Below are 19,287 nucleotides of genomic sequence, written 5' to 3'. Positions count from 1 at the left end.
ATGAACAGTTCGACGACGTTTGCAGCAGCATGGACTATCAGCTCGGAGACCATGCCTGCGGTTACCCTTGACGCCGCATCACAGACAGGAGCGTCTGCGATGGTGTACTCAAGGACGAACCTGGGTGCACGAATGGCAAAACGTCATTTTTTTCTGATGAATCCAGGTTCTGTTTACAGCATCATGATGGTCGCATCCGTGTTTTCGTCATACGCCATACTGGCGTATCACCTGGCGTGATGGTATGGGGTGCCATTGGTTACACGTCTCGGTCACCTCTTGTTCGCATTGACGGCACTTTGAACAGTGGACGTTACCCTTCATTCGATCCCTGCGAAACCCCACATTTCAGCTGGATAATGCACGACCGCATGTTGCAGGTCCTGTACGGGCCTTTCTGGATACAGAAAATGTTCGACTGCTGCCCTGGCCAGCACATTCTCCAGATCTTTCCCCAATTGAAAACGTCTGGTCAATGGTGGCCGAGCAACCGGCTCGTCACAATACGCCAGTCACTACTCTTGATGAACTGTGGTATGCGTTGAAGCTGCATGGGCAGCTGTACCTGTACACGCCATCCAAGCTCTGTTTGACTCAATGTCCAGACGTATCAAGGCCGTTATTACGGCCAGAGGTGGTTGTTCTGGGTACTGATTTCTCAGGATCTATGCACCCAAATTGCGTGAAAATGTAATCACATGTCAGTTATAGTATAATATAGTTGTGAAATGAATATTCGTTTATCATCTGCATTTCTTCTTGGTGTAGCAATTTTAATGGCCAGTAGTATATGTTAGTTTCACGTTCTGACTTTCTAAGTCTTGCCAGAGAAAAGAATCATAATCAGATTAGCTCTCACTGTATGATCTGCAGACAAGCCCTAGCGTCTAAAGCTTTACCTCAGAAACTGAACACTGCATTGAAAGTGGCTATCAGTGTAGTTAATAAAATTAAGTCAAGTGTTACGAACACACGTTTTGTCCGTGTCCTATGCAGTGATCTAATTGCTCAACACTAATCTTTACTCTTTCATAGACAAGTCCGGTAGCTATCGAACGGCAACATACCTAGCAGGCTATATGAAATAAAATCAAAGGTAGAACTATTTCTTTTGATTGAAGAGATAGCTGAGCTCAATCATTCATTCAACTTTATATCTTCCCTAGCATACCCTGCAGGTTTCTTTGAAACCCCAAATAATATAAATTCGAAACCACAAGACAGAAACACCACTATAATGGATGCCATTGATGCCATAAGGGCCTTTCTGGAAAAGACACAATCATGGAAGCGTCACTTGGGTGTTCCCATCACTAACTTTTCATCACTCGCTCGATTCAGTGAATTTCCGGATAGGCAACAGTGCAATGTCAACGAGTGAAGAGTTACCATCAGTAAACACCTGGGACTCGTATACTCGCACAGATACTGTTGTGTCCTGTACAGGGAGAGACTCAGAGTATCTATGCGAATATAGAGTATAGATGAACGGCGTGACATACGGAATTTTGGGTGGATCCAGGTAGCGTACTCTGGTGGCCGAGGCACAATACAATTCACATGACGGATACGCCACTGTGTTCACAGTGCAGTGTTATAGACACAGACGAACATCGCCTGATATGCGGGCTTTCGACGGCAGTGTGGTGTTTGGTCCATAAAATGATCAACTTCCTCCTTCGGATGGTGCCGCATGCAGTAGCACCACGGATACTATTTCTCCCAGATATGACATGTTTTCCCCGAACGAAGACCAATGCAGTGACTTGGATTCGGGGTCTGACTGCACTTTACCTTTTCCGAGAGGTAGTAAGAATATGCTATACTTTTGGGCCTTGCGACAAGAACGTCACTCATTGATTATGCAAAATCCGACATATCGAACATATTACGCTAATCTTTTAGGGAGAGTCTTGCTTGATTCCCCACCCAGTTGGGGCGTGGAGAGTGTAATTATTGCATATAATTATACTGAGCAAGAAACGACCAGGACATTGGAGAGGATCCACCACCATACGTGAAAACGTAACCGGCACCAACACGAGGTGCAACGGAATCGGCGAGGAACGTGCCCACGGAGACGGACGTGGTCCATTATTGTTTTGTACTGATCGAAGCATATTATGTTTATTATTTTTACACCATTTATGTAAAAAAAGTGACGTTGAAAAAAAGTCCACTTATGTGCGCTTTTCCACAAATATTTTACACCATTTATGTAAAAAAAGTGATGTTGAAAAAGTCCACTTATGTACGGTTTTCCACAAATATTTTATTTTGTAAAGAACATCGTCTTGTTTTCACAAAAAAAGGCGGTGAAAGCTACCTCTCGTGTCAAGTGGAAGACCGACGTTCGCGTCCCGGCAGGTGAACAAATTTTTGTCACCAGTGCATAGTGCAGCCAAAGTTTAGCAATATTAACAAATGTGAATATGGTTCTCGAACTGAAACGAGATTTGAGTGCTAAAGAACAGTGTCAATAAACTGGGCTGAAAGAATTTTGGGCCAGTTTCCTTCCTCTTTATCCAAGAGAGGCAAAGGAAGCCTTCAAAGTCCTCGTATAGCTCTCATCTACATATCTATGTGAGACCGAATTCTCGACACAAGCCGTCGTGAAAACAAAACGCCGCAGTCGCCTGAACGTGTGCTTTACCTACTTTGAAACAAAAAATTCAGGATCTGCTTAAATAAAAGCTATTTCAACCTTCTCATAGATGTTCTGAATTTTTCTTGTGCCTTTGATAGCATAAAAAATTCTAAATATGGTTGTTCAGGTGAAAACAATATCATTAGGTATTCAGGTAAGACGAAAAGACATTTATATTTCGTCTACCAAGTCCTTTGAAACAGTATAGTTCTATGTTGCTCTACATTTGAAAACTCTCTTCTACTAAAGTGAGTATTGCAGATTATTGTAAAATATTTTTTTTCGAAATAAACGAACAATAAATAAATAAAATAAACATAGTGGGGCTAAGACATTCAGGGATTGCAAAGGGGAGCACCGATCTACACCTTTAGAGTGATATTTTGTCAAAGGATGTACACCGCGTGGAGCACTGATTGTATATACGTTGTTGCAAACATGTCCCACAGCTCAATGAATTTTCATACGTCGTGTTTCACTCACTTACTCGTGGTTTCTATCTCACACACGACACAATTCCTACTTTCTTTAACTTTTTCTCTCTCCTACAGACACACACACAGACTGTAGAACGATTGTCACGAAAAATTTACGAACACGGTCGTCGGGAACTGCAGCACCTAGATGTTCGAAGAACTATCTCATTTTTACATTGTTTGCACATGCACAATATGTAAATTTGTACAGGATGCGTACAATGCAGTAGTTCGGAGTTGCCCCTACCGAACGTTGCTGGGTGACATCCATTTCTCAGGCACAAGCTAACTCGGCTATAATATTTCTGTGATAGGAAATGGTCCTTCAGCGTGTTTGGAAGCTCTGCAATCTCACAGGAATGTGAGGGAGAGTGAAGTATTGAATCTAGAGGTGGTTCTGATGAGAACGAGAACGTTAAGTACTGTTAAGTTTTTAAAACAAAATTGTTTAAGTCAGTGACAAATAAGGAGAGCCAGTGTAGTCGATCAGACCAAAAAAAGTAATAGTATTTACCGCTTTTCCGTAGGTAGCCAAACTAACTGTTCATCGCAAGTGTACCACCCACGAGCGTGCATCACCAACTCCAGCAAGCATGAGTTGGTGTGAAAAATCTCCTAGAATTACGCAATAATAACCAAGAATTTAAAATATTTGGCACTAAGCCTAAGGTCGAGTAGGTTTTGGCGTTTCTTTAAACGCACGCTGAGATGGTGATATTCTTTTACGAATTGTTATTTCTTTGAGCGTACGCTGAGATGGTGATATTTTACGAATTGCAGCTGAGAAAGTCACATAAGCCGTGATTTACATATTTGATGGCTGTTCTCAGTTTTATTTGGCTGGTTGGTTGATTCGGGGAAGGGAACCAAACAGCGACGTTATCGGCCCCATCGGGTATCGAAGGATGGGGAAGGAAGTTGGCCGTGCTCTTTCAAAGGAAAAGCAACCATCCCGGAATTTGCCAGAAGCGATTTAGGAAAATCACGCGAAAATTAAATCAGGATGGCCGGGCGTGGGTTTGAATCGTCGTCCTCCCGAATGCGAGCCTAGTGAACTAACCACTGCGCCACCTCGCTCGGCAGTTTTATTTGTGTTGCATCTAGGTGCCGAGGAATGTCACCAATGTATAAGTAATCTGACAATGGAGCAGAATAGTTGACACGTTGTTAACGTACAACTTCATCAAAATTGGAGCGTATACTTATACTTGCGATACCACTGACATTAAGTTTCTCCATGGCGGAATATAGGCTATGAACAAAAGAATTTTATAACAACTGGAGAATAACTGAATCTTAAGAGTTAGGGAAACAGAATGTCAAAGTCAGAAACATCGCATGCTTTTAAAATTTTAGAAAGCATTCTGTGATTGGAGGACATCGATCGGTTTGAAATGCTAAAAATCAAATAAAACCGTCTCGATCACGTTTTCAGATTTTTTATTTACTAGCAACCGATTTCGGCCTTTTCCTCAGACCATCTTCAGGCTTTTTACCGCCATTATGGTTGCTGGTGGTGGCAGACGGAGCGAGATCTGTAGAAGTACGGTTGTCACTCAGTGACAGCCCTACTTTTACAGATCTCGCTCCGTCTCTAACCACCAGCAGCCATAATGGCGATGAAAAGCCTGAAGATGGCCTGTTTTTATTTGATTTGTATCATAAGCTTTCCTGATATCTACAAGTAAAACGCCCAGAATTGTGTAGCTAATTTCAAATTGTCCGTCATTTTATCACTGATCGATATACAGGGCGGTTATAATTAAACTTTCGTTACTTGAGCCAGTGCAGACGGAAAATTATTTACCGTATTGGTACCCAACTTTATAGGAATGATGTTCAAACTGTGGGCTGCAGGAATTGCGTTATTAGTTTTCTTAGTGTCATGACTAACCGTTAGGTGCAGGTGCTGGTGCGGTGACGTAGTGCTGAAACACATGCATTAGTGTGCAATAGAGTTGTAGACAGTCAGCATGGGTCTGGACAAGGTGAGCAGGGCTTTACTCGTAAAACTGTTTTATCAAAACAATAGCAGTAGCTTTGCTACTCTTCACAAGTATCGGCGCAGCGAAGGAATACAGACAGATCCTATTTCCGCATCGAGGTTGAAGAACATGATTTGGAAGTTCGAATTACCTGGCAATTTGGGAATTGCTCGTGGGAGAGGCGGACGGCTAGTTGCGCCACAAATTGTTGACGCAGTTACTGTTGCCATGTCTGAGAATCCTGGGCGCAATGTGCTATCTTCAAGCAGTGCACGAGCTGCGTCACGACATTTGAACATTCCAAGGTCCACTGTTCGAAAAGTGCTGCGAACAGCTGTGAAATGATGTCTCTAATGCAGTTCCAGGGTATCGTTGGTGCAGTTGACCGTCACACTGAGCAACGTTTGTAGCCTGGAACGTAAACAAGGTACGCAATTAACAAATGTACCCTCTCATGTGGAAATTAAAATGGGTTTCTTTCAATGATGTATTCATTACTTCTCTTCTGCATGTTCTTCCAAATGTTTCTGCACAGTTTAATCGTCCTACGATCTTGGTGGCTCTCTCACGTAGCGAAAGTTAAATTATAGCCATTGTGTATATCATCATTTCTTACCACTTCGTCTGTGAAAAGAATGAGGAGAAACTCCTATTGCTAGCGCTGCACTTCACACTGATTTGTTTGACGTAAATTGCTGTAGATATGAATAAATATAACTAAGAGAAGATACATCTTATTTCCAATTCTATATGTGTCTTCTAGAAAATCAATGTTTAGGGCACACATGTGCTTCCCATATGACATTGCCTGTAATTGAACGTAGTCTTTTATCTTTAGTCACTTAAAACCAAATAATAAATAATATTACAGAGTATACAACGCGTTTATCTCTGATATTCCTCTTCCACAGAATGAGTGAGCTCTTCCTGTACCGTCAGCTTCGATTCTGGGTGCACAGGCCTCTGACGTTCAGACTCTGTCCCGTATATCACGAACAGAATCACGTGTTAAACATATTACACGGTTTCACAGAACGGGTAAGCAAAGCTTGTTACTTGACTTAGTAGCGTACACTGACAAGTAAAGTGTCGAAATATTTTATTTTGCTTTGATCTATGTGTGGTGTAGGTGTAAGTTTGCGTTTCATGGCTCTTGCATTTGTTAGTGAGTTAAATATTCCAAATATGATACTGTGTTTAACGAGTCGTTTCTACAACAGTTAGACACCTCTCACTTACGTTTTTCACAGCCTGGCTCATGATAGGACGCTATATACGTAATCATTTAGTACGGTTAAGGACCCATCTATCGTAAAAAAGAACCGACTTCAATCTCAGTTTAAATATATTTGCGTTATTCACCAAATATTTTGTTTCGCTCGGTAGGTGGTAAGAGCCAGATTCATTAGAGAACAATTAAGATCTTTTTTCATTTAATAATAACAGATGTTTCAACTTCATACTTTCATGTGTAAAAGAATTTTATTGTAATTAGTTTGCGGAGAATAAAATAAATATCCATTAGCATAGCATAGTGGAAAATTGCAACATCTGTAGCTTTATCGCATAAATAATAATAATAATAATAATAATAAGAAGAAGAAGAAGAAGAAGAAGAATAGGCCTCCGGTATGTTCTGCCAGTCGTAAAAGGCGACGAAAAGAACAAACCACTAATAGGGCTAACCCGCCTTTTAGTGTGATTAGTTGGTTCAGGACAGAACTAATGAAGCCTCGGACAAGCGCTATCATGGTCGGGGACGACGCTTGAACGCTATGCCCGTCCACAATGGTAACGACACTACTAGCCACACGGAAAATGATTTAAATCCAAATGGAGGTGTTTTGCAGGCTATGCTTCCTGCAACCACTCTAGAAGGAAAACAAAGACAGAGGATGAGATGGTCAGATGAAGTTAACCGACACCTCATGTTCTATTATTACCAAGCAACAAATTTAGGAACCAACACAACTGGATACAGATCACAAGTATACACAACATTTATTACCAGAGACCCAGAATTAAAATTTTTAACAGAACAACGACTATCTGATCAGATTCGTGTAATAATGAAAAATAACAGGATACCCCAGTCAGGATTAGAAAACATCAAACAACAAGTACAACAAATAGTGGAACAAAATAATGTGCAATCAGAAGAAGAAGAAAATACACTAATGGATTCAAACATCCCAGAGCAAACAAACAAAGAACAACACGCATCAATTAAACAATCCGAGGAAAACGAAATCTTAAGACAGCCACCAGAACAAGCACAAATAGAACACGAAGTGACACACATGTTAGATACAGAAGAAAAATTTCAGCTGACATATATAGAATAAAAAGACACAAATACAGACATTAGACCATTCTTGCATAGACCACCAAATAACACACAAGTCGAAACAACAATAACAACTATCAACACAATCATACACAACAAAATAAATGAAAATACAACTATGGAAGAGTTACAACTACTGGTTTATATAGGAGCACTCACTACACTAAATATACACACAAGGCAGAGATCAGAACCAACCAACACACAGAAGAAACCCACAAAACCAGCATGGCAACACAGGATACAGATCAGAATAGAAAAACTGAGAAAATACATCGGACAGCTAACACAATTTATAAGAAATGAAATATCAGACAAAAAACGAAAAGAAGCGATAGAGAAATTAGATGAAAAGAAGCAGAAATTACAAGCATTGGCCAAACGATTTAGAATAAAAAAAAGTGAAATAGAAGGAAACAAAACCAAACATTCAACACAAACCAAAAGAAATTTTATCACACAATAGATAACACTCACATTAAAATAGACAATCCACCAAACATAACAGACATGGAATACTTCTAGAGCAACATATGGTCAAACCCAGTACAACATAACAGACATGCACGGTGGATACAAGCAGAAACAGACACATACAAGATGATACCACAAATGCCTGCAGTGATAATTTTGCAACATGAAGCCACCCGAGCAATTAATTCTACGCACAATTGGAAAGCCCCTGGAAAAGATAAAATAGTAAATTTCTGGCTAAAGAAGTTCACCTCAACACTTTCACATGTAACTAAATTATTTAACAGTTACATTGCAGACCCATACACAGCCCCTGATACACTTACACAAGGAATAACTTATCTGAAACCTAAAGATCAAGCAGACCCAGCAAACCCAGCAAAATATCGCCCCATAACATGCCTACCAACAATATATAAAATATTAACTTCAGTCATTACACAGAAATTGAGTGACACATACAACACAGAACAAAATTATAAATGAAGAACAAAAAGGCTGCTGCAAAGGAGCACGAGGATGTGAAGAGCAACTGATAATAGATGCAGAGGTGACATATCAAGCTAAAAGTAAACGAAGGTTGCTATACTACATATACATTGAGTACCAAAAAGCTTTTGATGGTGTACCCCCTCATGGTTACTACAGATATTGGAAATATACAAAGTAGATCCTAAATTGGTACAGTTCCTAAACATAGTAATGAAAAATTGGAAAACCACACTTAATATCCAAACAAATTCAAATAATATCACATCGCAGCCAATACAGATTAAGCGTGGAATATACCAAGGAGATTCATTAAGTCCTTTCTGGTTCTGCCTTGCTCTGAACCCACTATCCAACATGCTAAATAATACAAATTATGGATATAATATTACTGGAACATACCAACACAAAATCACACATTTTCTATACATGGATAATCTAAAACTACTGGCAGCAACAAATCAACAACTCAACCTATTACTAAAGATAACAGAAGTATTCAGCAATGATATAAATATGGCTTTCGGAACAGACAAATGTAAGAAAAGTAGCATAGTCAAGGGAAAACACACTAAACAAGAAGATTACATATTGGATAACCACAGCGACTGCATAGAAGCGATGGAAAAAACAGATGCCTATAAATATCTAGGATACAGGCAAGAAATAGGAATAGATAATACAAATATTAAAGAAGAACTAAAAGAAAAATATAGAGAAAAACAAACAAAAATACTGAAAAAAGAACTGACAGCAAGAAACAAGACAAAAGCTATAAATACTTATGCTATACCAATATTGACCTATTCATTTGGAGTAGTGAAATGGAGTAACACAGAACTAGAAGCACTCAATACACTTACACGATCACAATGCCACAAATATAGAATACATCACATACATTCAGCAACAGAAAGATTCACATTAAGCAGAAAGGAAGGAGGAAGGGGATTTATCGACATAAAAAAACCTACATTACGGACAGGTAGACAATTTAAGAAAATTCTTTATAGAACGAGCAGAAACTAGCAAAATACACAAAGAAATCACTCATATAAATACATGGGCTACACCATTGCAATTTCATAACCACTTCTACAACCCTTTAGATCACATAACATCAACAAATACAAAGAAAGTAAATTGTAAAAAGAAAACACTATATGGCAAGTACCCGTGTCATTTAACACAGCCACACATCGATCAAGACGCATCCAACACATGGCTAAGAAAAGGCAATATATACAGTGAGACGGAAGGATTCATGATTGCAATACAGGATCAAACAATAAACACCAGATATTACAGCAAGCATATTATTAAAGATCCCAATACCACAACAGATAAATGCAGACTTTGCAAACAGCAAATAGAAACAGTAGATCACATCACAAGCGGATGTACAATACTAGCAAATACTGAATATACCAGAAGACATGACAATGTAGCAAAAATAATACATCAACAACTTGCCATACAACATAAACTAATAAAACTACAGGTTCCCACACACAAGTATGCACCACAAAATGTACTGGAGAATGATGAATACAAATTATACTGGAACAGAACCATTATAACAGATAAAACAACACCACGTAACAAACCTGACATCATACTCACAAATAAAAAGAAGAAATTAACATAACTAATCGAAATATCCATACCCAATACAACAAATGTACAGAAGAAAACAGGAGAAAAAATTGAAAAATACATCCAACTGGTTGAGGAGGTCAAGGACATGTGGCATCAGCATAAAGTTGACATTATACCTATTATACTATCAAGTACAGGAGTCATACCACACAATATCCACCAGTACATCAACGCAATACAGCTACATCCAAACGTATACATACAACTACAGAAATCTGTAATTATTGGTACATGTTCAATTACCCGAAAGTTCCTAAATGCAGTGACCTTTCTTCCCGATCAGAATCACCTACGGCTGTGCGGCCTTGGTCAGACTGATGGCACCATATCACTACGGCTGGAGGCGACATTGCATTTGGTCCATATATTACCAAAATTTCACGGTGAAACTGAATGTAATTTAGGCGTTTTGTTCACAAGAACTATCGCGGGTACTTCAATTTTGGAGTTACGTTACCAGTTGCTACGCCATTTCGCTGCCACACTGTGATGTAGGTCTGTGTCTGCAGGAAACCTACAACATGTTCTCTCTTCTGGCAACGTGCCACTCTAGTTGTGCAATGGTCCTAGCGTGGGAAGATACGTGCATCTTACTTTTTAAACTCTCCTCGTATTTTCATTCAAATCTGGTGAATGTAGCTTTAGAAACTTTCGTTTCTTTATGAACTGCACGTAAGTGTCAACGGTAATTATCTAATAACTTTGCAGTCCATTCGGTTTACTTCGATATTCAGCTTCTTTCTGCTAACTGGCTGAAAGAAAACCACTAAGATGATGAAAATATACTGTCTTCTGCATTTTCCATTAAGATTTTTCAGTGGTATTGGAAAATAATAAGTAATTCCTTTCTGTCTCCTACTGCAGAACGAAATAGGAGGTAGATACCTAAGCCAAAATTTCATTTTTCATCGCTAAGCTTTTCTGTTGTTCAGCACAGTAACTGGTGTGTTTGCAGTTAATTTGATGCATTAGAAAACATTTTGAATTATAATGCAATTTTATTGTTCTTTCCAGATAATAAAAGAGCGTAAAGAGGAATTTAGGTCAAGAAATGCTAATGAAAGGAAAAATCTGAAATGTAAGTTATTTTTATTATTAGTTTATTGTTATTATATTTTTCTTGGTCCATTTGTCATAACTGGATACCTCATACTGTAAATAGCATGCACGTATCGATAAAACTATTTCGACTTTTAGAGCGCGTCATATTATAAAGAGGACGAACGTTTCAGTCATTATGAAAGTGAGATTCGTTAGGGACTGCAATAAAGAACTTTATAGAAACTGACTCTGACTGTGAAAGCCTGCACACATGAAACATAGAAGTAATCAAATAAAGAACAAAAAATGTAAAAAATGCTTGGTCTTCGTGCGAAATAAGTAAGATCAGAAAACTTTCATATTAGGTTTCATGCGTCAGTCATAATTTATTTGTAAAGTGAGTTTTCTGCCACAGAGACTCACATTTCTAGCTGAAACGTAGTAAATCCATTAATTCATAACCCATATACGTATATTGCAGGCGCAGTTTTGACAACACTAACTTTGAAAGACTATGTCCAAAAACTTTGTATACATCATCGCTATACTGGCAACACAAGTACTATCCAGAAGTTAACACGTCGGTACATAAGACAACATTACATTTTATTTAAATCCGAACCATAAGTTTTCATGATGCATGACTTCGACCTGTTACAGTGTTGTCATAAAATACATTTACTATTGATCGAAATAGTACTAGCAAAAGTTAGAGGACAGTTTCTACCGAAAGTGTGGAGTGCAGTTGCCCTGCCCTTTACCTGTGACGACTCTTCTCAAGATGTTGGGAGGGGGGGTGGGGGACCGAGGTTTCACGGAAGACGAATTACAGTGACGTGGAAAACTTAAAGAAGAAAGTAACTTTCGCATGAAAGTAACAAAGCTCGATGTAACTTGGGCCGTACGCAGAAAGAACATTTATGGTATAGAGCGGAAGATAAGTGAATGAAATGCGCAAGGAGACAAACAGAAATGCCCCTTTAGTTCAAAGACAGTAATTACACTGAAGTCAGCACGATTTATGATGGTTCCCAGGACAGTATAAAAGTGGAGACATGGTTCTTTATATAGTGTGTGATCACCACGGACAATAGTACACGCTCTGAAACGTACTCCCATGCCTCAGGGTTGGGTGGGAGTTCATGTGGTAGGGCATTCCATTCCTCCACCAGCGAGATAGACAACTGCTGGTTGATCGTTGGTGCATTTGGATGTGCTGCAGTACGTCTAACCACCGCATCCCTCACGTGCTCGATGCGATTTAAGTCGGGGGAACGGGCAGGCCAGTCAATTCGCCGAATGTCCTCTTGTTGAAAGAGCTCCCCCACATGCGCTGTTCGATGCGGTCGCGCACTGTCATCCATAACAATGAAATCAGGTCTGAATGCACCCACGAAACGACACACATCGGAAATGAGTATAGCACCACAATAACGTTGACTGGTGAGTGTACCGTATTCAAAGATGTCGAGATCCGTACGCCCATGTAACCGTATGCCTCCCCATGCCATATTACCTGGACCACCAAACCAACCATGTTCGGCGATACTGAACGTATTCTCATGTGGGGAGAGGCGGGAACAAGTAATGCACCCAGGAACAGTGTCGTCGTAACTGCTGACTGCTTCACGTCTGCTGTGCAGCGAGCTACCTTAATTTAAGTATTAACTGTATTTTTCTTACTTGTCACTTCTTCTTCCGTGTGTATTTGCTTTTAGGAAGCTTTATTTTTTGAGTGCTCTTAATAGTGTTCCATAGATTTCGTGTTTGTTTTGAATACAGTCAGAGAGAGTCCCTGTAGTCAACCATAGTGCCAGTAGTGCTAGTGTTTGTTTTCAATACAGTCCAGAGACAGGTCTACAAGAAGTGGCTAGCAACCACAGTTTAGTGAATAAGCAGCCGCCTTTAGTGAATTAGCAGTCTAGTTAAAGGTTGATTAACTCTCTTCAGTAAATTGTTTCCTTAGGATGGATAGGATGTGTGACTGCTGTGTACGGACGCAGGAGGAGCTGGCCACTGTTCGCGAACAGCTGAGCGTGTTGATGGCCGCGGTCAGCCGTCTTCAGGCTGCTGCCTCGGAGTGTAGCGGCAGTGGGGAGTCTGGTGCGTCGCAAGGTACATGCTTCACCCACTGTCCCTGCTGTCGAGACATCTTCGCGGGTACCGGGCGCGGTTGGGCCACCTTCTCCCCAAGGGGAGTGGCGGGTTCAGCGGCGTTCGCGGCGCACGAGGCGGAAGGTCAATGTGGAGGCTGGCCGTGTGGCATCGCCCGCTCTGCCTGTGAGGGGACATGTGGCTGCTCCTTCAGCAAGGTCCGAGCAGGCACACGGGGGGAGGGGTTTATTAGTTATTGGGAGCTCCAACGTTAGGCGGGTGATGGAGCCCCTTAGGGAAATAGCGAGAAGGTCGGGGAAGAAGACCAGTGTTCACTCTGTCTGCTTGCCGGGGGGTCTCATCCGAGATGTGGAGGAGGCCCTACCGGCGGCGATAGAGAGCACTGGGTGCACCCGACTGCAAATTGTTGCTCATGTCGGCACCAATGACTCCTGCCGTCTGGGTTCAGAGGTCATCCTCAGTTCGTACAGGCGGTTGGCGGAATTGGTGAAGGCGGAAAGCCTCGCTCGCGGGGTGGAATCAGAGCTAACTATTTGTAGTATCGTTCCCAGAACCGATCGCGGTCCTCTGGTTTGGAGCCGAGTGGAAGGCTTAAACCAGAGACTCAGACGATTCTGCGGAGATCTGGGGTGCAAATTTCTCGACCTCCGCTATCGGGTGGAGAAATGTAGGGTCCCCCTGAGTAGGTCAGGCGTGCACTACACGCCGGAAGCGGCTACAAGGGTAGCGGAGTACGTGTGGAGTGCACATGGGGGTTTTTTAGGTTAGAGAATCCCCTCCCTAGGCCCGACAAGACGCCTCCTGAGACGCGGCAAGATAGGAGTAGGCAAAATGCAACAGGGAATAACAATATTAATGTGCTAATAGTAAACTGCAGGAGCGTCTATAGTAAGGTCCCAGAACTGCTCTCATTAATAAACGATCACAACGCCCATATAGTACTAGGGACAGAAAGTTGGCTGAAACCAGACGTAAACAGTAACGAAATCCTAAACTCAGATTGGAATGTATACCGCAGAGACAGGCTGAACAGTGAAGGGGGAGGCGTGTTTATAGCGATAAGAAGTGCAATAGTATCGAAGGAAATTGACGGAGATCCGAAATGTGAAATGATTTGGGTGAAGGTCGCGGTTAAAACAGGCTCAGACATGGTAATTGGATGTCTCTATAGGCCCCCTGGCTCAGCAGCTGTTGTGGCTGAGCACCTGAAGGATAATTTGGAAAATATTTCGAGTAGATTTCCCCACCATGTTATAGTTCTGGGTGGAGATTTTAATTTGCCGGATATAGACTGGGAGACTCAGACGTTCATAACGGGTGGCAGGGACAAAGAATCCAGTGAAATTTTTTTTAAGTGCTTTATCTGAAAACTACCTTGAGCAGTTAAACAGAGAACCGACTCGTGGCGATAACATATTAGACCTTCTGGTGACAAACAGACCCGAACTATTTGAAAAAGTTAACGCAGAACAGGGAATCAGCGATCATAAAGCGGTTACGGCATCGATGATTTCAGCCGTAAATAGGAATATTAAAAAGGGTAGGAAGATTTTTCTGTTTAGAAAAAGTGACAAAAAGCAGATTTCAGAGTACCTGTTGGCTCAACACAAAAGTTTTGTCTCAAGTACTGATAGTGTTGAGGATCAGTGGACAAAGTTCAAAACCATCGTACAATATGCGTTAGATGAGTATGTGCCAAGCAAGATCGTAAGAGATGGAAAAGAGCCACCGTGGTTCAACAACCGAGTTAGAAAACTGCTGCGGAAGCAAAGGGAACTTCACAGCAACATAAACATAGCCAAAGCCTTGCAGACAAACGAAAATTACGCGAAGCGAAATGTAGTGTGAAGAGAGCTATGCGAGAGGCGTTCAATGAATTCGAAAGTAAAGTTCTATGTACTGACTTGGCAGAAAATCCTAAGAAATTTTGGTCTTATGTCAAAGCGGTAGGTGGATCAAAACAAAATGTCCAGACACTCTGTGACCAAAATGGTACTGAAACAGAGGATGACAGACTAAAGGCCGAAATACTAAATGTCTTTTTCCAAAGTTGTTTCACAGAGGAAGACTGCACTGTAGTTCCTTCTCTAGATTGTCGCACAGATGACAAAATGGTAGATATCGAAATATACGACAGAGGGATAGAGAAACAATTAAAATCGCTCAAAAGAGGAAAGGCCTCTGGACCTGATGGGATACCAGTTCAATTTTACTCAGAGAACGCGAATGAACTTGCCCCCCTTCTTGCAGCGGTGTACCGTAGGTCTCTAGAAGAGCGTAGCGTTCCAAACGATTGGAAAAGGGCACAGGTCATCCCCGTTTTCGAGAAGGGACGTCGAACAGATGTGCAGAACTATAGACCTATATCTCTAACGTCGATCAGTTGTAGAATTTTGGAACACGTATTGTGTTCGAGTATAATGACTTTTCTGGAGACTAGAAATCTACTCTGTAGGAATCAGCATGGGTTTCGAAAAAGACGGTCATGTGAAACCCAGCTCGCGCTATTCGTCCACGAGACTCAGAGGGCCATAGACACGGGTTCACAGGTAGATGCCGTGTTTCTTGACTTCCGCAAGGCGTTCGATACAGTTCCCCACAGTCGTTTATTGAACAAAGTAAGAGCATATGGACTATGAGACCAATTGTGTGATTGGATTGAGGACGCAGCATGTTATTCTCAATGGAGAGAAGTCTTCCGAAGTAAGAGTAATTTCAGGTGTGCTGCAGGGGAGTGTCATAGGACCGTTGCTATTCACAATATACATAAATGACCTGGTGGATGACATCGGAAGTTCACTGAGGCTTTTTGCAGATGATGCTGTGGTGTATCGAGAGGTTGTAACAATGGAAAATTGTACTGAAATGCAGGAGGATCTGCAGCGAATTGACGCATGGTGCAGGGAATGGCAACTGAATCTCAATGTAGACAAGTGTAATGTGCTGCGAATACACAGAAAGATAGATCCTTTATCATTTAGCTACAAAATAGCAGGTCAGCAACTGGAAGCAGTTAATACCATAAATTATCTGGGAGTACGCATTAGGAGTGATTTGAAATGGAATGATCATATAATGTTGATTGTCGGTAAAGCAGATGCCAGACTGAGATTCATTGGAAGAATCCTAAGGAAATGCAATCCGAAAACAAAGGAAGTAGGTTACAGTACGCTTGTTCGCCCACTGCTTGAATACTGCTCAGCAGTGTGGGATCCGTACCAGATAGGGTTGATACAAGACATAGAGAAGATCCAACGGAGAGCAGCGCGCTTCGTTACAGGATCATTTAGTAATTGCGAAAGCGTTACGGAGATGATAGATAAACTCCAGTGGAAGACTCTGCAGGAGAGACGCTCAGTAGCTCGGTACGGGCTTTTGTCAAAGTTTCGAGAACATACCTTCACCGAAGAGTGAAGCAGTATATTGCTCCCTCCTACGTATATCTCGCGAAGAGACCATGAGGATAAAATCAGAGAGATTAGAGCCCACACAGAGGCATACCGACAATCCTTCTTTCCACGAACAATACGAGACTGGAATAGAAGGGAGAACCGATAGAGGTACTGAAGGTACCCTCCGCCACACACCGTCAGGTGGCTTGCGGAGTATGGATGTAGATGTAGATGTAGATAGAACATTGCGAACATGGTCGTTTTGGTGGTCCAGGTGTTATGGTGTGGGGAGGCATAATACTGCATGGACGTACTGACCTCCAAATCTTTGAACACGGTACACGTCTAAGTCAATGTTATTGTGACACTGTACTCATTCCCCAGGTGATACTTTTCCGTTGTGCATTCGGAACTGATTTCATCGTTATGGACGGCAATGCGAGACCACATAGAGCAGGGCAGGTGGAGGAGCTCTTGGAGAGAGAGGATGTTCGGTGAATTAACTGGCCTGGCAGTTCCCCACTTAAATCCCATCGAGCACTTGTAGTGCGCGCTGTGGAGACGTATTTCAGCACTTTCACATCCACCGTCATCCATCCAGCAGCTATCAACCGTGCTGGTGGAGGAATGGAACGCCCTACAACAGGAAATCCATACGAACCCTGTGGCCAGCATGGGTGCACGTTGCTGAGTATGAACTGTTATCCGTGGTGATTACACACCGCTTTTGTAATGTTCAGGGGACCATCGTAAATTGCGGAAACTTCATTGTACGAGGGTCACTCCAAAAGAAATGCACACTATTTTTGTGAAAATACAGTTTTCATTCTGCATGTGTGAAAGTTTTACAGTGTGTAGATACATCCTTCCCGCTTGTTTTCAAGCTTAGTTCAACCTGTTCCCGTGAGTGGCGCCGTCACAGCATGTCTTCGAGATGGCTGCTACACTTGATGTTCGTCAGGAGCAAAGTGCTCTCATAGAATTCATGTGCTTTGAAAACGAGACAGTGGGAAACATCCACAACAGGTTGAAAAAGGTGTATGGAGATGTTGCTGTCGATCGCAGTACAGTTAGTCGGTGGGCAAGCAGGTTACGTGATGAAAGCGGGCACACACTCCAGACAATGTGCAGAGAGTAACGAATTGGTGACTGCTGACAGACGCGTCACAGTGAACGAATTGTCACGCTACGTTGGGATGGGGGAAGGAAGTGTTTGCAGAATACTAAAAGTGTTGGCGTTAAAGAAGGTTTGTGCCAGGTGAGTTCCCAGGATGTTGACAGTGGCTCACAAAGAAACAAGAAAAACGGTATGCAGCGAACTTTTGGAGCAGTACGAGAATGGTGGAGATGAATTTCTTGGAAGAATTGTGACAGGTGATGAAACATGGCTCCATCATTTTTCACCAGAGTCGAAGAGGCAATGAATGGAGTGGCACCATGCAAATTCATCCAAGAAAAACAAATTCAAAACCACACCTTCTGCTGGAAAAGTTATGGCTATGGTGTTTTTCGATTCCGAAGGACTCTTGCTTGTCGACATCATGCCAAGTGGAACCACCATAAATTCTGATACATATGTGACGACACTTAAGAAACTTCAAGCTCGACTGAGTCGTGTTCGACCACATCGGCAAAAGCAGGATGTTTTGCTGTTGCACGACAATGCGCGGCCACATGTCAGTCAAAAAACCATGGAAGCGATCACAAAACTCGGATGGACACCACTGAAACATCCAACTTACAGTCCTGACCTGGCTCCATGTGACTATCATCTCTTTGGGAAACTGAAATACTCTCTTCGTGGAACAAGGTTTGAAGGTGATGACTCCCTTGTGCATGCTGCCAAACAGTGTCTCCTACAGGTTGGTCCAGGTTTTTACCGTGCGGGTATACAGGCGCTGGTTCAAAGATGGCGTAAGGCAGTTGAGAGGGATGGAAATTATGTGGAGAAATGAAAATATTGTTCCTAAAGGATGTATCTACACACTGTAAAACTTTCAAACATTTAGAATAAAAGATGTGCATTTATTTTGGAGTGACCCTCGTAGTTATTGTCTTTGAATAAAAGTGTCATTTCTGTTCGTCTTATTGCGTATGTGTTCCAGTGACCATCTGAACTGTACAGTAGTAGTTCTTTCTATGTATGGTCCAAGTTTCATCGAGCTTTGTTAATCTGCAGTAACACGTCACGCAAAAGTTGCTTTCCTCCTTAAGTTTTGCACACCAATGTGTTTCGCCATTTTACAAACAGTGTGCAACCTTTGTGACGAAACGTAAAACAAGTATTGCAAAAAAGAGGAAATCTCTTTCAGTCGTGTGGCACCAGAATAAGTTTTAGTCACTTGGCTGATTTAAACTGGCGACCGCTGATAATTTTTCCACGTTTCTCCAACTTTATTAAAAACCATATAAACTCACGAGTATCTGATTTACTGATAATCACACCTTACAAAAATTAATCGTCCCGTGGATACTTCACGCTAATACAGTGCGTTCACCGCCTCTAGCATTGATAGCATTGATAACGGACTAAATTTAGTGAGGAAGACCGTCCGCATGTTTCTTCAGGTATGCCATATCCAGATGCAGCCACTTATTGATGAGTAGATCTCATAGAGCTATCACATTTCGGGGAAGCTGATTGCTGCACTTCACCCATTAT

The 19,287-nt window shown here is 41.7% G+C and overlaps 1 protein-coding gene across 1 annotated transcript in view; it reads left to right on the top strand.

The window, feature by feature from the left end:
- Positions 1 to 19,287, top strand: part of LOC126184708 (cytochrome P450 4c3-like) — a 151,890-nt gene that overhangs the window by 95,984 nt on the left and 36,619 nt on the right. The window contains exons 6-7 of the mRNA XM_049927228.1: positions 6,020 to 6,146; positions 11,092 to 11,155. Of these exons, the coding sequence (XP_049783185.1) occupies positions 6,020 to 6,146; positions 11,092 to 11,155 (191 nt within the window). The remainder of the gene's footprint in view (positions 1 to 6,019; positions 6,147 to 11,091; positions 11,156 to 19,287) is intronic.

This window comes from Schistocerca cancellata, chromosome 4 (assembly GCF_023864275.1).
Source record: "Schistocerca cancellata isolate TAMUIC-IGC-003103 chromosome 4, iqSchCanc2.1, whole genome shotgun sequence".
NCBI lineage: Eukaryota > Metazoa > Arthropoda > Insecta > Orthoptera > Acrididae > Schistocerca > Schistocerca cancellata.
Note: the sequence above shows the minus strand (reverse complement) of the source record. Positions and strands in the feature narration are given on the sequence as shown.